The 16,256-nt window shown below is 41.3% G+C and overlaps 1 protein-coding gene across 1 annotated transcript in view; it reads left to right on the forward strand.

The window, feature by feature from the left end:
• Nucleotides 1-16,256, forward strand: part of LOC117420258 (laminin subunit alpha-5-like) — a 61,137-nt gene that overhangs the window by 17,385 nt on the left and 27,496 nt on the right. The window contains 15 exon segments of the mRNA XM_058991010.1: nt 1,402-1,519; nt 4,696-4,814; nt 5,565-5,735; nt 5,866-5,963; nt 10,483-10,598; nt 12,812-12,930; nt 13,247-13,337; nt 13,977-14,111; nt 14,206-14,268; nt 14,488-14,628; nt 14,720-14,857; nt 15,390-15,524; nt 15,672-15,806; nt 15,957-16,094; nt 16,188-16,240. Of these exon segments, the coding sequence (XP_058846993.1) occupies nt 1,402-1,519; nt 4,696-4,814; nt 5,565-5,735; nt 5,866-5,963; nt 10,483-10,598; nt 12,812-12,930; nt 13,247-13,337; nt 13,977-14,111; nt 14,206-14,268; nt 14,488-14,628; nt 14,720-14,857; nt 15,390-15,524; nt 15,672-15,806; nt 15,957-16,094; nt 16,188-16,240 (1,770 nt within the window).

Raw genomic sequence — 16,256 nt, forward strand, 5'->3', positions numbered from 1 at the left:
TAGGACTCGCACAGTTCTCCCTCTTTTTTATTTGTCTGATTCATAAAACATTAAAGATGATGAGGTCATGGGAGTGGCAGCACGTACCATGCACAACCTCATGCCGTGCTCCTGGGTTACTAATTAAATAAGCTTTCTGATATAATCCAGCCTAGGGCTTGCTTCCTGATGCTTCCTGCTGCGGATGAACCAGAGACACTCTAGGTTCGCTTCACAGCAAGCTGCTTTCAATTAAGATGCACTGCTGGTGAATTCCTGAGTACAGTGGGGCGGAGGAGTGAGCGACCGGGTGTATTGACGGGCACAGCTGCGGTAGCTCTACCCGACAGCCTCCTCAGTTCTCATAAGCACTTCATTATTCACCCAGGCAGGACCCTGGGTCAGTTTGCCAATGTGATCACCAGAACAAATGCGAGTGAGGATGCCCTTGGAAATCTTTAAGACAGTGAATGAGGTTACCAAGATGCCTTTTGGATTAAGCAGCCTGGGGGAGGCAAAGAGAGCATAATGATTTACTCTATGGACTATCTGATAGTGACCTTTAATGTAGGATTTTTTGCATGGAAAACACATACACATGGGATTTCATCATACAGTGGTACAGGGTGTGACTGTACTTCATACACCAATACAAACACCTTGCTCTGTCTGGGACACTGTACAGCCGTTTGAAGCCGTCACAAGCACAAACCCCTATAAATTAAAATACTGGCTGTACTTGCCACCAAGCCACATACTGTGTAATAAAACAACCAAGAAGCACACATTAGGGAGGACGTGCTGAATAACCACATTCTTGCAGAGTGCTAAAGTAGAGTACCATGGCTTTGGTTGATTATGTATAATGTGTGCTTGTGTGTTTTCTCCCAGTGGCTCTGCCAAGAAGCAGATGAACGCAGCTTTGTGGGGACTGAACCGTAAGGAAGAACAACTGACTGACTAGGGCAGTGTTTCTCTAGGCCGCTAATAAGGAATTAGCCTCGCTGGATATTTGGAGCAGCTACAGTACAGTTAATGGGCACCAACGAGCCTCTGAAACCTCACATGTGTTTTTCGTGTTGGCATCTGTCAGATCTGATGATTGGGTTTCATGATCTTTAGAGGCATACTGTAGGCTTCAACTCTTTAGCAGTAGCATTTCTCTTCTTTGGTAATTCTCCTTTTGTAATTATTGTGAATCATCGATAGAAGTGGTTTCCTGGTGGTGTGGTTTTTTTTTTTGGTTTTTTTTTTGCAGCACTTCTTGGGTAGAGACAAAATGTAAAAAGGTGGAAACTGATCGACAATAAGGAAGAGATTTCATTCTTTTATCAGTGAATCGTGTATCCCAGAATGAAAGATCCAACACCAGCCACTACTGTAAGGGCCTCTGTTAACCTTTCTGCTTGTTTTTCCCTACAGCTCTTCCACGTTGCCTATGTGCTCATCAAGTTTGCCAATTCACCGAGGCCAGATCTCTGGGTACTTGAAAGATCCATCAACTTTGGAGACACCTACCAGCCCTGGCAGTACTTTGCCTGTGAGTATGAGTCCTGATTATCTATGGCTCCTTCTGAGATTGTAAGCACTTTTGTTCAACTAGCACAGACATATTAGAGTGGAGTGGTTTTAAGAACTTTGGATTAGAATTTGTATTCTTACTCAAGATCCCTACAAATCCACCACATTATATTATTATAAAAGAGAAATCCTATAGATGTGCCTTGTGAGACCAAAGCTTGCCATTTACTTGCTCCGAGTTGGATATCCCTGCAATATACTGCAAAAAATATATATTTTGGATAATTGGATTCTACCATTACAGCTTAGAAAGCCAAAAAATAAAAATGTTCTGCTCACCAAGTGATATCTGTTTGAAACTATGTCCACTGAAATGCAAAAACTGGTATAGTCCAGGGCACAAATGTTGCACAAGAGTGTGTTTTTTAATTTTATTTATTATTATTATTATTATTATTATTATTATTATTTATTATTATTATTATTATTATTATTATGTATTTCTTAGCAGACACCCTTATCCAAGGCGACTTACAATTGTTACAAGATATCACATTACTTTTACATACAATTACCCATTTATACAGTTGGGTTTTTACTGGAGCAATCTAGGTAAAGTACCTTGCTCAAGGGTATAGCAGCAGTGTCCCCCCACCTGGGATTGAACCCACGACCCTCCGGTCAAGAGTCCAGAGCCTTAACCGCTACTCCACACTGCTGCATTTAATGTAAGATTATCATGTAACCCATCAGCACTATGCTGGCATCCCTCTCCGATGAAGTCCTTCGGACCTCCAGTATCCTTGTTATTTGAACCGCAGCCCAGTGGGAGCTTGCGGGGGCTGTTGTGTTTGACAAGTGCTTCTATGGAATGTTGTCCCTGTACATTTCCTGAGAGTAAGCAGCTAAATTCCTCTGCTGTTCTCTGACGAGAGAGAGAAAAAGAGAGCAGAGCCCTGCTGATTCTGCATTTGGCTCCTGTTGGCTGTATTTTCCGCAAGCACACTGCGCCTTTTGTTGTTCAATCCACTTTCAGAGAGATTTGCGACACGACAGGTGGGAATAAAGCCCCCGGATCATAGGACCAGAGAAAAATGTTGATAATAAACTGAAGTCTGGAAGCGCCTCCATAAAATCAGAAATTATATAATATAATATATATATATATATATATAAAATAGTTTTTTTGCGCCGCTGAAATGCATGTTTGTTCTAAGGAAAAGCAAGCTGAACTCCATGTGCTGCTCAGACATAAGTTAATTAGATGGATTATTGTGAACGGAGGGAATAGACTAAAAGGAGCCCCAACACATATTATTTACAGCTCATGTTGTTAGTGGTAGCAGTGCCTGGGCAGCAACTGGAATCTGTCTTGCTTGGTCCCCATTGGAAAAACTCTTCGAAGTTGAATAAAATTGAGGGGGACACACATTTGTTCCTGATCTCATCCAATGTGAGAAAGTTGAATCCGGTCAGCACTTGGATGGAGGGACTTGGGTTTGGTTGCTCAGTTGGGGACCCTTGAGCCAGAGGTCCGTCTATGCCTTAGAACAGGTGTCTCCAATCCTGGTCCTGGAGGGCCAGAGTCCCTCCTGGGTTTTGTTCCAACTGTACCCTAAATTACTTAATTGGACCAGTTAAGTACTTATTAGAACAAAAACCAGGAGGGACACCAGCCCTCCAGGACCAGAATTGGAGACCCCTGCCTTAGAAGAACGTTATTAAACCTGGTGCCTTGGATAAATTCTAATAAAAGCCAAAACAGTTAAAATTTACAAAATAACAATTTACAATACCCTGTAACATGTTGGCTGTCCATGGCTCTCTACCTGCTTATATATCAAATAAAAGCAATCAGTATAATATGCACTCTGTTCATCCTGGGATCTGTCTTAAAGAAGAATCTCAGATGTACCGGTACTGTGAACTGTGCAGCAGTTGATCTACAGGAATGTTCTGGGTGTTGTTTTGGATTGTTGTTGGTGTCTATCAAGGTGTGCGTTACTTGCTTTTCATTTCTATGCATAAAATAGCTGCCGTGTTTGAAAAGGTGGTGTTTCGGAGGGCGTTGTGTGTTTCTGATGTCGGCTGAGCAAACCTCACCGTTTCTTCCTTGATCCCTTTGGGTTGAGCACATCAAAGGGCCAGTAACGTGATCTGGTGTTGGCTGCTAATCTGCTGTCACACTCTGACTGTGTGTGTGAGTGTGTGTCAGGTTGTAGGGGTGGAAAATGAGGATTCTGTCAATTGGTTCTGCTTTGCAGAGTAAAGGGTCTATTGTGTGGGCTCACCACTTGTGAAAGAGACTTGTCCTGCTGTTTTTGTTTTCACTCGCATCTCAAAGATACATCCGGAACAAGGTGTGACAGTGAAGCATCCCTTGTTTGGTAATATTATCCACAAACTCTAGCATGGAGTTGGTAGGTGCAGATACTAATTTCATAACCGTTTGAGAGCCATTGCTGTTTTTTGTAATAAGCGTGCCATATGCAACTCCATGGACCTTTTGCTGGTAGACTACTATGTATGGGTATAATAACATGTGTTTTTTCAACTCAGGCAGTCCTTCTGAAAAACCCCTTCATTGGCTCGAGAGAGTCTCTGTCCAGATACAGTGTGCGTGTATCTGGACAGCACAAAAAGCTTATCAAAATAGTCAACATTAATAAGAGAAAATCTCTTAATCTTAGGACCCTATTATTATTATTATTATTATTATTATTATTATTATTATTATTATTATTATTATTATTATTATTATTATTTTTATTATTTTTTATTTCTTAGCAGACGCCCTTATCCAGGGCTTTTAATCTTTGAACCCTCAATGTGTGGTGGTAGGCTGGTAGTTTGACTGGGGGAAGAGGTGTGTACTAAAATAAACTGTATGTTCAAGTTACTGTGGGATAATTAGCCTGCTGAGGAAATGAGTTCCTTGGTTAATGAAGACTGTAAAAGCCCTGCTGTTTCCCCTATTTGTACCCCTTAGCTGCCCATGTAATCCCTATCATGATAGTAATGAACATGTATGGGTTATGTATTGTATGGAAAAACTCCATGAAGATAGGGATGGAATGGTTGTGACTAGAGCAAGTTTTTGCCCCACTGAAGTTTTATAGCTTATCCTTTTAGAGATGGTTGTGTCTTGGTTCCCAAACACTACAGTTCTTTCAACTGAATCCACTGCAATTTCAGCTTCGAAGAGGGACTGCATTGAAAGGTTTGGCCCGAGGACGATTGAGCGCATTACCAACGACAACGACGTCATCTGCACCAGTGAATATTCAAGGATTGTCCCACTGGAGAACGGAGAGGTATATTTCCAAAAAGCTCTTTGACTGGAACTTCATTGAACTAACTTAAACTAGCAGTCCCTGGCCTAAGAGGAGACAGATTATATTCTCTGTTATTTTTAGAAGCCGGCTACTATAGTGGCATGGAAGTAGGAATTGTTTGTACATGCTATAGCAGGGGTTTCCAACCCTGGACCTGGAGAGTGCCAATCCTGAAAATTTTATAGGTGTCTTTACATCAACAATGGCTAAAGATCTGGAACACATGTTAATCTTAACTAATTAAACAGATAATTGATTTAGTAAAGTAACTGAGCTTGGTTGAAATGAAAACCAGAAGACCCTGCAGCTCTCCAGGACCAGGGTTGGAGTCCTCTGTGCTACAGAATTTCTCGCAACAAAACATGATTTGCTGTTTCGTTTTAATTGTTGATCAGTGTGAAATTGTTTATTCACAGCCTGTTCCTGTGTAATGTTTTCATTAATTACCACTTATAAATGTAGTTCTCATATCTAGTAAAAACAATGGAGTCTTATGCAGTTAATTTCAGTAGCTTATGTATGGATGGACGCACTATGCAATATTTTAGCAGATATTAATGTACTTAATCTGTTTCTATATTCTGTGTGTGAGAGCACACTCTCAGTGAAAGTGTAAGTGTATTTGCTGCTAATAGGTTCCAGTGGAGATGTGATTTATAATACTCCATACAGGTGATGAGCAAACCTTCTCTACTGTAGAAGTGTTTTAACCTGGAGTTGTTTTTGTAGATTGTTGTTTCCCTGGTTAATGGTCGACCCGGTGCCATGAACTTCTCCTATTCACCCGTCCTGCGGAATTTCACCAAAGCCACCAACATCAGACTGCGCTTTCTCAGGACCAACACCCTGCTGGGGCACCTCATGGGCAAAGCTTTGCGTGACCCAACCGTCACCAGGAGGGTGAGTATTGCTGTCCAAATTATCTATGATGAAGCCTTTCGTGTGTAATGCATCAAAACCGAGTTAAAGAATAGCTATTCAAAACAGTTTTGTAGATGCACAATAAAAAAAAACTTTTCTTTCCTCCTAGTATTACTACAGCATCAAGGATATCAGCATAGGGGGGCGCTGTGTTTGCAATGGCCATGCAGAGGCTTGTGATGCCAAGGACCCTACCAATCCTTACAGGTAGGTTCACTGTCATGTATTGAACTTTATTAAATGGCTGGTTTCACAAACCTAGATTAGCACTAACCTACTGTTTTAGGTGAAGTAATCCAAGATAAGTACTAATCATGGGCTATTAAACTAGCCGTAAATTATGTACAGCTAATGCAAAGAGTAATCCTAGTGGTCTGCAGTGTGTTAATCTGGTCCACATACAGTAGTTGAAATTGAACTCAATTAATGTCCTAGGAATTAAAGAGAATCAATGTCTACATGAATGTGTTAATGTTATGGGCTTACTGGGATTGTGAAACCCATATAATTTGTAATGTTTGATTTGGAATTCTTAACTCTGCAACTATTTTCTCATGCTGTAGAATCTACATTGACCAGATTTCCTTTTAAAGCACTTTATCTGCATTTCATGTAACAGATAAAGCATCCAGGCTACTTCCAACAAACAAGCAAAGCTGTCTATAAGCTTAAAAATAGCTCTGCAGTGCTTTTAGAAAGCCGTTATTATCTCAAGAGCAGAAAATGTGTTAGACAAAACAAACGCACTGTCTATGTGGAATGATAAAAAATATATTTTTAGCATTCAGGGTTAATTGGTGCAGCAGTTTGGAACACAATAACAATTACAGTGTGTGCCCATTTATAAGAGCAATGTATTGTGTGGATAATTATACTACTTGTCATGTCATTAGCTTTTCGGTTGTTAGAAAGGAATGTTTAAACAAAGCTCAAGTCACTAAAATCACTTCTTAAAGAACTTGATGTTCACTGCCTTTACAGTCTAGATACTAATCTGCTCCAGTGTTACTTGGCTTAGAGTAATGTCTGTCAGAGATCACAATGTAAGGTGATATGGCTGCAGGTCCTTTTGTTGTTACTTCGCTAATTACCTTTTGGCACAGCAGTCACCTGGACCTCCTGTTATTTTTCTACGACCATCCCAGATGTTTTGCATTGGCCAGTAGACTAGCTGTGTGAACTGCATTAGAGAATGTGTCTGTCACAGAGCCGATCTGTTTAAAAGGATCAGCCCGACTCTTTGGGGAGTTATGATTTCATTGGAACGGATGAGGTTTGATTAAAACACAGCTGCTTGAAAAACATCGAATAAAGTACAGTTGTGTGTGATGTTCTTTGCTCCCTGTAAACCCTTGATTTTAATGCAATCATTTTTTGAAAAAAGATAAAACCGAGACTGATTTTAATAAGAATACTAAATAATCTGCAGACCCAGATGTTGTTGGTTTTTTTTTTTTTTGTAGATAAAGAGCCAGCTGGGACCAGTAACCCATTAGCAAGTTAGGACTATGTCATTGTTGTTTTAACTGTGTTGTCTATCTGGATTGAGCTATGCAAGAAGCATACTCCGTGATCAATGCATCCCAGCCTTATTTCCGCTTCCAGCATAAAGGGATGTGTCCGTGACTCTCGTGATCTCAGAAAGATGTGATAACCAAAGCTTTTAAATCAGTTTACTTCTTATCAGCGTTCTCAACATTAACACTGATCCCTTTTCATTGTGTTTCAACTTTTGCTTTGTCATTTTTACATTAAAGATATGCAAATACTTAAAAGGCAAAGCTATAGATATGAAGAAAAAAAATGCCTGCTGCTTCCTCATGAGCTGTGCTCTAGGTCACATTGACTGATTTCAGCCTGGCTGTTAGAGTGAATGTAAACCAAGCGATTAGTAACCAGGAAGCATTGCCTTTGAAAGATCTACAGTACATATCCTAAATGTTCACCTGGAAAACAAAACAAGAGCCAAAAGATCTTGGACCAAGTCCTAATGGTCATAAGATAATGGGTTGTAAAACCTTGATTGAATAGAGCAGTTTGCCCTCTCCCCACCCTCTCCACATCTATAATCCATTCAACGTAGACCTGGTGGGAAAGTTCTGCAAAACCTCAACTATGGAACTTGCCAGGAGCCTTGGGTTCTTATCCCATTAGATCATGAAGATAAGCAGGGGAGTGGGCCTGTTAATTACTTGGGTGGTAGACCTCTAAGGTAACCCAGGCACTGAGATTTTCCCTCAGTCTGAATAAAACCGCTTTTTTTACCATGGCTTTATTATGACACTGCTCTTGACAGAGACCATTCTTCTGACCTTGTTACGGTCAAAAGTCTGGTATCCTCCTGCCTAGACATGGTACATTCTCAAAACATCCCCTTTCCAAGTCCCACTGCTTTAGAAAAGCAAACTGCACCTTTTTTGTTCTTGCCTTTTTCCAAAACCTAATTTAGCCTCAGGTGTTTTGTTAGTAACTACATCTGTGGGAAACTGTATCTGAAACTGACATTTTTAGGTAGAATATTTTGCCGATTTTTAGGATCTGCCCTGTGGCATTGCCTGTACAATATGTGTTTATCAAAAGTATATAGGGTCTATATGAGAAGGCACTGTCTTGAGGTGTCTTTAACTTCGACTCAAGCTGTAATTGCAGTGTCAAATCCCAGTCAATCTCCCGTGTGCTAGATGCAGTGCAGATCATTGAACAGGACGCGTTTTGGATACGATTTACTGAGAATTTAATACGTGCCGTTACAGGCTCTCATTCATTGCTAGTCCGCTAGCTTTTAATTACAGCTACATAAACTTTTTCCTTTCCTTCATTTATATATGCTTTCAAATTAACCAAGCTGCACTCTCAAAGGCACCAAGTGGGAATGGGTTCTTAAATAATGTGCAGAGTTTACAAATGTCTCATTATAAATTTATTTCCCCTTCCCAGGTATTTGAACTGGAGGTTGATGGGTGGTGTTAATTTATTGCACATTGGAATGCAGCTTGTTGGGAGAGGGTTGCATTGAGAGTTCAGGAGAGCGAGGGATAAGTGGAGGGTCAGGGGAGGGGAATGAGGCTTTATCAACACTGGAATTTGTGTAATGTGTCCAAGCCCCTCAGATCGAGATGACAGCCCGGCACTCAATCCTGTGTTAAGCAATTGATGCAAGCCAGGATTACATCTGCGAAAGGCTGATTTAAAGCTGTTTAGGTTCCTTCATGTCTGTTGAATTTAGCTGTATGCTAAAGCCATAATGCATTTGTGAGAGTTGCGGGGGTTGATTTACTACTGCGGTATGTTTATGTAACCGTGTTAATTTAAAGTGCTCTACGTTTCTTGCTAAGTTTTATAACATTACAGTACTAGTGTAACCCACAGCTTTATTACTGAGACAGAACCTTGTGCTGTAGTTTTTGTTTCCGCCCTTTTCTAACACCAAGGGTCCAGATGTTGGCCATTAGACCATTCCAGCTTGGCTTGGAAAAGACAACAAATTAAAAGCAGGTGTGTTTGGTTAGATCCAAGCACATCTGGCAAGCAAGCAGGATAATTGTCGATGACCTGTTATTGTTGTGATAGCTCTGAAATCACTGAAGGATCAATCCGTTTATTTTGTTGGGACACCTAGTCATTGCTAAGAGGCTGGCGTGCCTGATGGTTCCCGTGGGTCCAAAGCTGCCATGGCATTATCAGGATGTGCTTGGTTCATTATGGCTGATGTAACTGTTAGATGGCAAGGTCATCATTGTTACTGTATGTCCAGACAGCATTTGTAAATGCTGGTGCTACAGTATATAGCTTGCTCTATAAAATGTCATATTAAAAGATTTCCATTATCTATTAAATACCTGTTATTTTGACTTGGGAGGGGGGTGCTAGATATGGTTAAAGGAAGTAATGGAAACTTGCAAGTCTGCTTAAAAAACATGAGAAGTGTAAATGCAGGAAAAGGTGAACACACTGCTTGTGTGTGTACTTGTAACACCAGCTGTGAAAAATATCTTGTGCTTTGCTAAGTGGCGACCATAAAGCAGAACTGTTTTCTGGAAACAATTTTGTTTCTGTTTGGGGTTTTCGTTCATAATTCACGATCACGGAGAGCTAAAGGTCATATTCCTAGTAAATGCAGCTGCTACAGATGTGTCGTGCTGTCTAATTGAATTACTGTAAACACTTCTGCATTTTGGAAAAATCCACTTTGCCTTTGGAAAACATTTCTTTATAACTTTGTGTTCATGAAAGACTGCCTGGGGTCAATAGGAAATTAGTTGTCTTATTTTTGTATACATTTACACTTTACAGTACTACATTTATTTTGCTTTTTGCTTTTATGTTAGAACTGTGGGCAGAGGACAAGTGCATGTAGGAGGCTTGGTGGTCCAGTGGTTAAAAAAAGGGGCTTGTTACCAGAAGGTTCCCGGTTCAATCCCAGCTCAGCCACTGACTCACTGTGTGTGACCCTGACCAAGTCACTTAACCTCCTTGTGCTCAGTCCTTCAGATGAGACGTAAAACCAAAGTCCTATTGTAAGTGACTCTGCAGCAGTGATGCATAGTCTCTGTAAGTCGCTTTGGATAAAAGCATCTGCTAAAAGTAATGTATCAGTAATAGTAATGTACCAGTGTTTGTTTAGTTAGAGGTAAATTGTGCTTGGTGGTCTGAAATGAAATTTCTAGCTGCCTTGGTTTGATTAATTGACGAGGCTCAGATTACTTTTTTCTCTGTCATTTTCCAGGCTGCAGTGTGATTGTCAACACAACACCTGCGGAGGGTCATGTGACCAATGTTGTCCGGGATACAACCAGATGCCATGGAAACCAGCTACTACAGACAATGCCAACGAGTGTGAACGTGAGTACAGCTTTATGAAGCCACAACAGTATCATATCGGAAGTTTTTTTTGCTGGGTTTTCTAATTTGGTAGCAAACGCATTTCAAATGTGTAAATAAGTAACCAGTGTCTTTTTTTATGCTTAACCCCCCCACCTCCAGCTATTGAAACAATATAATATCAATCTGCAAACCTTTGTGTTATTAGCACGCCAAGACGTGTTCAGGTTTCTTACAGCTTGCGTGTATATCGGAAATGGGTGGTTCCAGGGTTGAACCCCTGTCTTAAACTCAGGGACTGCTCTTATCAGTTCTAATCTGCTGAAGTTTATTTTATTTCCTGGATATCCTGTTGCACAGCTCCAATGTAAAGTACGCCGATTGTATAAAATGGGCCAATTTTCTGAATTGATTCCCAGCAGTTAGGTTAAACAACGAAACAAACGTGTTTAACAAATGGAATGGCAAAGCCAAAGACAACACAAGTCCTCGACACTACAAGGGCGAGGGAGCAGTGCTGTGCGGAAAGGCAGATGTGCAGGTTGACACACACACATTTAATACTCTGTGTACTTAGTGTAGGTGGTGAAATACTGTAAAAACTATTCAGTTCTTGTGCCATTCATTTTCACTAATGTATCCATGTATGTTTAATCATTGACTTGAATGGCTGCCTGTTTCATTGTTGCATGCATGACAGTTGCATACAGTCTTTAAGGAACGACATGTATTTCCGCATCTTGAGTCAAATGTAATGCCTCCCTAATAAAATGCAGAAACTGAAATGGTATAGTTCCTACAGGGGTTTTTCTTCAGCGGAAGAGTAAAATGTTACAGTAAGTTTAAGTTAAAAGTAGGTTAACATCTCTCGGTCAGGGGCTGAAATTTGTACTGCTGAATTTGTATTTGTTAGTTTTTTCAACACTGTGTTCTTTGCAACGCCCATTACCCAGCCCTGGCAGACCACCCTGTGAGGTTCAGTCTCCATCTCCACCCACTCTTATCATTTAACAAGCTCCAATAAAAGGGCCAATTAGCATTGATTGTGAGATGGAAATCAGACATCTGTCAGCTAGGAATCTCTCAGTAAAGTCCCTGGCTGACCTAGCAGAACTCATTTATACAGCTCTCCTATCTAAATTACTTTCGATGACTCCCACAACCAATCTGGATGGGGAGGAACCCTGCCGGAAACCTCGGTGGATAGTCTCTCTGTTCTAGGCATGTTTAACAGTGCGTATGTCAACAACAGCTAGTTGGCTTTGTCCAAGCTGTTTTAAGACACCAAAAAGGTATCCAATTGTAGGCTATTGTGATGTTGATTATGACAGCTGTCAACTAGTAACTCAACTGAGGCCACCAAAACATCTTTCACCTCGACCTCCAAAGCCATCACATTTTACATGACGTACGGATTTGAAGAGGCCAAAACTGTTTGTGACCTAGGTGGTCTTTTTGTTGTGTTTTTCTAGACAGCTTTCACTGTGTGCTCTTTCTCATCTTGTGTAAACAGCTTACACTGTGTCACAGAGCTCTGTGTTTCTTCACCCTAGGGTCTCCTCCTTCTCCCTGCTCTTGCTCTTTCCTCCTGTTCTGTCTCCAGCACTGCTGCCTCCCTTGGGCTGCTGCCCACAAGTGCTCTGTCCTCTAAGCCTCACCATCTCCTGTACGCTTAGACTTCTGAGTGCTTGGACTGCTGGGTCTGGACATTCTCAGAGTATTGTTGTGAGTCACACTGAAAGTGTATGGCTCCACATGGCTGTGCTTTCGTTAACCTCTTCAGCTAACCTAGGGGTCTCTAGAAGTAGATGCTGTCATTGATTTGCTTTGTGGTGAAACAGTTTGCTGTCAGCTGATTTCAGTCAAGTAAATGTAGCCTCATGTATAGATTCTTGGTGTACTTAATTATAATACATGGCAACATAAATATAAAACTGTAATAATAACAATACTAATAAAAACAATCACATTATGTTAGTGGTGAATCAGTTTCACATTTTCAAATTAAACTTTATGCAGAAAGCTCATTTAGTGTTTTTACTCAACATAATAAAATCTCCACCAGCTCCAGCCTTGCTTTACCCTGCAGCATGCTTTGCAAATTGCTAATTCTCTTCTTTGGAATGCAGCTTGTTTTTAAGCAGCGGTCAGGGGTGGACACCCCGATTTGCTCTTGTTTTCCAGTTATTCTAATTATTAGAAATGTACATTAATCATGTTTTTTTTTCCTACAGCCTGCAATTGCAACAACCATTCATTTGACTGTTACTATGACCCAGAAGTGGATCGGAGGAAGGCCAGTGTCGATATCAATGGCAGATACCTGGGAGGAGGATTCTGCATGGAGTGTCAGGTACTTGTGTCTCCTTCTCTTCTCCAGCTGTACAGGTTAATGGAACCACAGCACAAAGCCAGATGCAACCATTTCCAGGGTCCGAGAGAGCAATACAACGCTATCTCTATTCAATTTGTACTATTGCATTTGAAAGATGTGTTTATGTCCTAGTTAAGCAGTAGAAACCTGAGCAACTGGGTTTGTTAGGTGTTTGCTTAGAGTCTACCACGAGTTTAAAACTACAAAGATAGGCTGCAATAGCATGAAATGGTTAGTAATGAGATTGTTAAAGTTATGTAGTGGTCTGTGTTTAATGTTTTTCTCTCTCTCTCAGCACCACACCACTGGGATTAACTGTGAACGCTGCATTCCTGGTTACTACAGGTCACCTGACCACCCAGTAGACTCGCCATTCGCCTGTGCAGGTTGGTGACGTCATGTCTGGTGTGTGCTCGCACTCAACAAGAGATGTACAGAAAGCATATAATATAAGCAATATAATATGTATATATATGTATGTGTGTGTATATATATATATATGTATGTATATATATGTATGTGTGTATATATATATATATATATATATATATATATATATATATATATATATATATATATATATATATATATAATATGTATATATATATATATATGTATATATGTATCATACATGACTGTTATAAAGGAAGAGTTATATTAGGTTTTGTGGGCCTTATTTTCAAAGCGTTTCCTCCATTCTTTAACTAAAATTCATGTTAATGTTACAAAGTGAAAAGCAAAACACCTTGAGAGTGCTGAAGAGAATTTGGATTATATTAGATGTTTGGTTCTAGTTTTGTAAAATTAACAGGTGTTTTACCTCTTTCAAAAAACACAAGTTAATTAAAGACTGGAGTAAATGGTTTGAAAAATATGGCCCTGTGTGTCTTACATTCGTGTTTTCTTAATTTTGAAAGTAGTGTTCTTAATGTGTCCTTCATATGGTGTATACAGAAACTAGGCCCCATTCACAAAGCTTCACCTTTTTCTTTTCCTGTCTGTTCTGCCTTCTTTTTCTCGTCTAGCTTGTGCCTGTGATTCTGAGTTCACCGACGGAACCTGCGAGGACCTGACCGGACGCTGTTACTGCAAGCCGAATTTCACGGGGGAGAACTGCGCCTCCTGCGCAGAGGGATATACCGGCTTCCCTGTCTGTTACCGTGAGTCCCGCTGCTCGCACTCGTGCTAACACCGAACATGACCTGATCCGACCCTGTGTCTGACCGGTGGAATGTCTTGTTTTGTTTTGTTCAGCTGTTTCTACCTACCCAAATACGGACAATGGAGAACTGCTTCCTCCTGCTGGATCCATAATCAGTAAGCTCTTTAATCTCCTGTTATCTGTTTAATGGGATATCTGTTATAAAGCAGGGGCCCATAATTATTTATTATGTAATATGGTGCTTTGCAGTGGAATGTTCACAGGTATTGGGACACAGTAGATACAGTTCCCTATTTTTGGTAATAATGGCACATATTAGTGATAGCTTTTTCCCCGCCACTGATTTCCTGTCTTCTCCTCATTCCTCTCTATAGACTGTGAGTGTAACGCTGCCGGTACAGAGGGGAACTTGTGCCGGCCAGACCCCAGGAACAGGATATGCGTCTGCAAACCCAACTTCGAGGGAGTTCACTGCGATCAATGCATCCCGAGGCATTTCGGACTGAACTGTCAACGTAAGCTCTGGTTGGATTTTAACGGAAGAAATCTTTTCTCCAGCGTATATATCAGAGTCATCCCTCTCTGATGTGTCCTGTGTTTCCACAGCCTGCCAGTGCTCTGGGCCGGGCGTGTTTGACGGAGGCTGCAACGCGGAGACGGGCCAGTGCTTCTGCCGCAGTGGGTTCCAGGGGTACCTGTGTGACCAGTGTGCGCCAGGGTACTTCAACTACCCCCTCTGCCAGCGTAAGTGTGGAGGGCTTGGAATAGTACTAGAACACTAGTGCCCAGGGCCACAGTAAAATAGTGTGACTGGAGAGCACTCTGGGATTGAGTACTGTGTTCAGTACTGAAAGGGTTAACCCCAGTTCTGCAGGGTAGAGGCTTCTATTCAAACGGGTGTTCAGGTTTGGACTTGCAAGAGGAATGTCATTACAGCACCATATATGGGCAATTTTGTGTGGCTTATCTCCTTCGGGCACTGTGTGTGTTGACCATTGGAGGCCATAAATCACTGTAAAAATAAACCTCACCCTAAACTAGTGGCTTGCAATAGCATGAAATACTTACTGTAAGCCTATTCATACTTCACGTATAATTCCCTGGTTTACCATTGTTGCATACAGTAATATTGTCCTGAATGTTTGCTTTTCTAGCAGTGTATTACTTTGTTATTGATATCTTTTTGAATGACCGTATTCCTCCAAAGTGAAATGGGTTGATGTACAGTTTTTCTCCCTGTGCTGTTCTTTGTTAACAAGCCTCCTGTCTCCTCCAGTATGTGGGTGCAGCACAGTGGGGTCAGTACCAGAGGGCTGTGACCCTTCGGGCCGCTGTCTCTGCAAGCCAGAGTTTACAGGACCTCGCTGTGAGCAGTGCAAATCCGGCTTTCACTCCTACCCCAATTGTCAAGGTACAGAGTCAGTTGCTACTGTAAAGACATATACATGTATAGAATTCAATAGCTGTTGTTACATCATGCTTTTTAGTGTTTTAAAAACATGTGGCCTTCACAGAAGCAGTGGTTTTAAAGTCACTTTTTGTACTTGCATGTCTGCAGTTTGCTCCTGTGATCCTCGTGGCTCGGCAGGTAATGGCTGCAGTCCAGCCGGTCACTGCCAATGCCGGCCCAACTTCACTGGCCCAACCTGTGATCAGTGTGCACCTGGTTACTACGGATACCCCAGCTGCACAGGTAAGCATGCATATTACTTCCTAGGGGACTCTTCTAGTTTTATTGATTAGCACCATAGAAATGTGGGTCAAAAAGTGGCACTAAGTTTTGGAGTAGCGTAGCCCCGTCCTATTGGAAATACTTGTTGTTCATGGTTCTGGTCTCCCTCAGCATGCCAGTGCTCCATCGAGGGCTCTCGCCACAGTTCCTGTAACCAGGAGACTGGCCAGTGCAACTGCCTTGCGAACGTGGGAGGTCAGCACTGTGATTCCTGCGCACACGGAGCCTACGGCTTCCCTCTCTGTCAAGGTAACACTCCCAGTCTTTCCATGTTGATGTGTTTTTTTTTATTTTCAGTCAAGCTCAATTGAGAATCATGCTATTTTTGCTCTGCGTTTTCAGTTGGTTCTTGCAATCCTGATGGTTCAATTCAGAATGGGCTTTTGCCTTCAGCTGTAAGTACAGAAACTC

Source organism: Acipenser ruthenus, chromosome 18 (genome assembly GCF_902713425.1).
Source record: "Acipenser ruthenus chromosome 18, fAciRut3.2 maternal haplotype, whole genome shotgun sequence".
NCBI lineage: Eukaryota > Metazoa > Chordata > Actinopteri > Acipenseriformes > Acipenseridae > Acipenser > Acipenser ruthenus.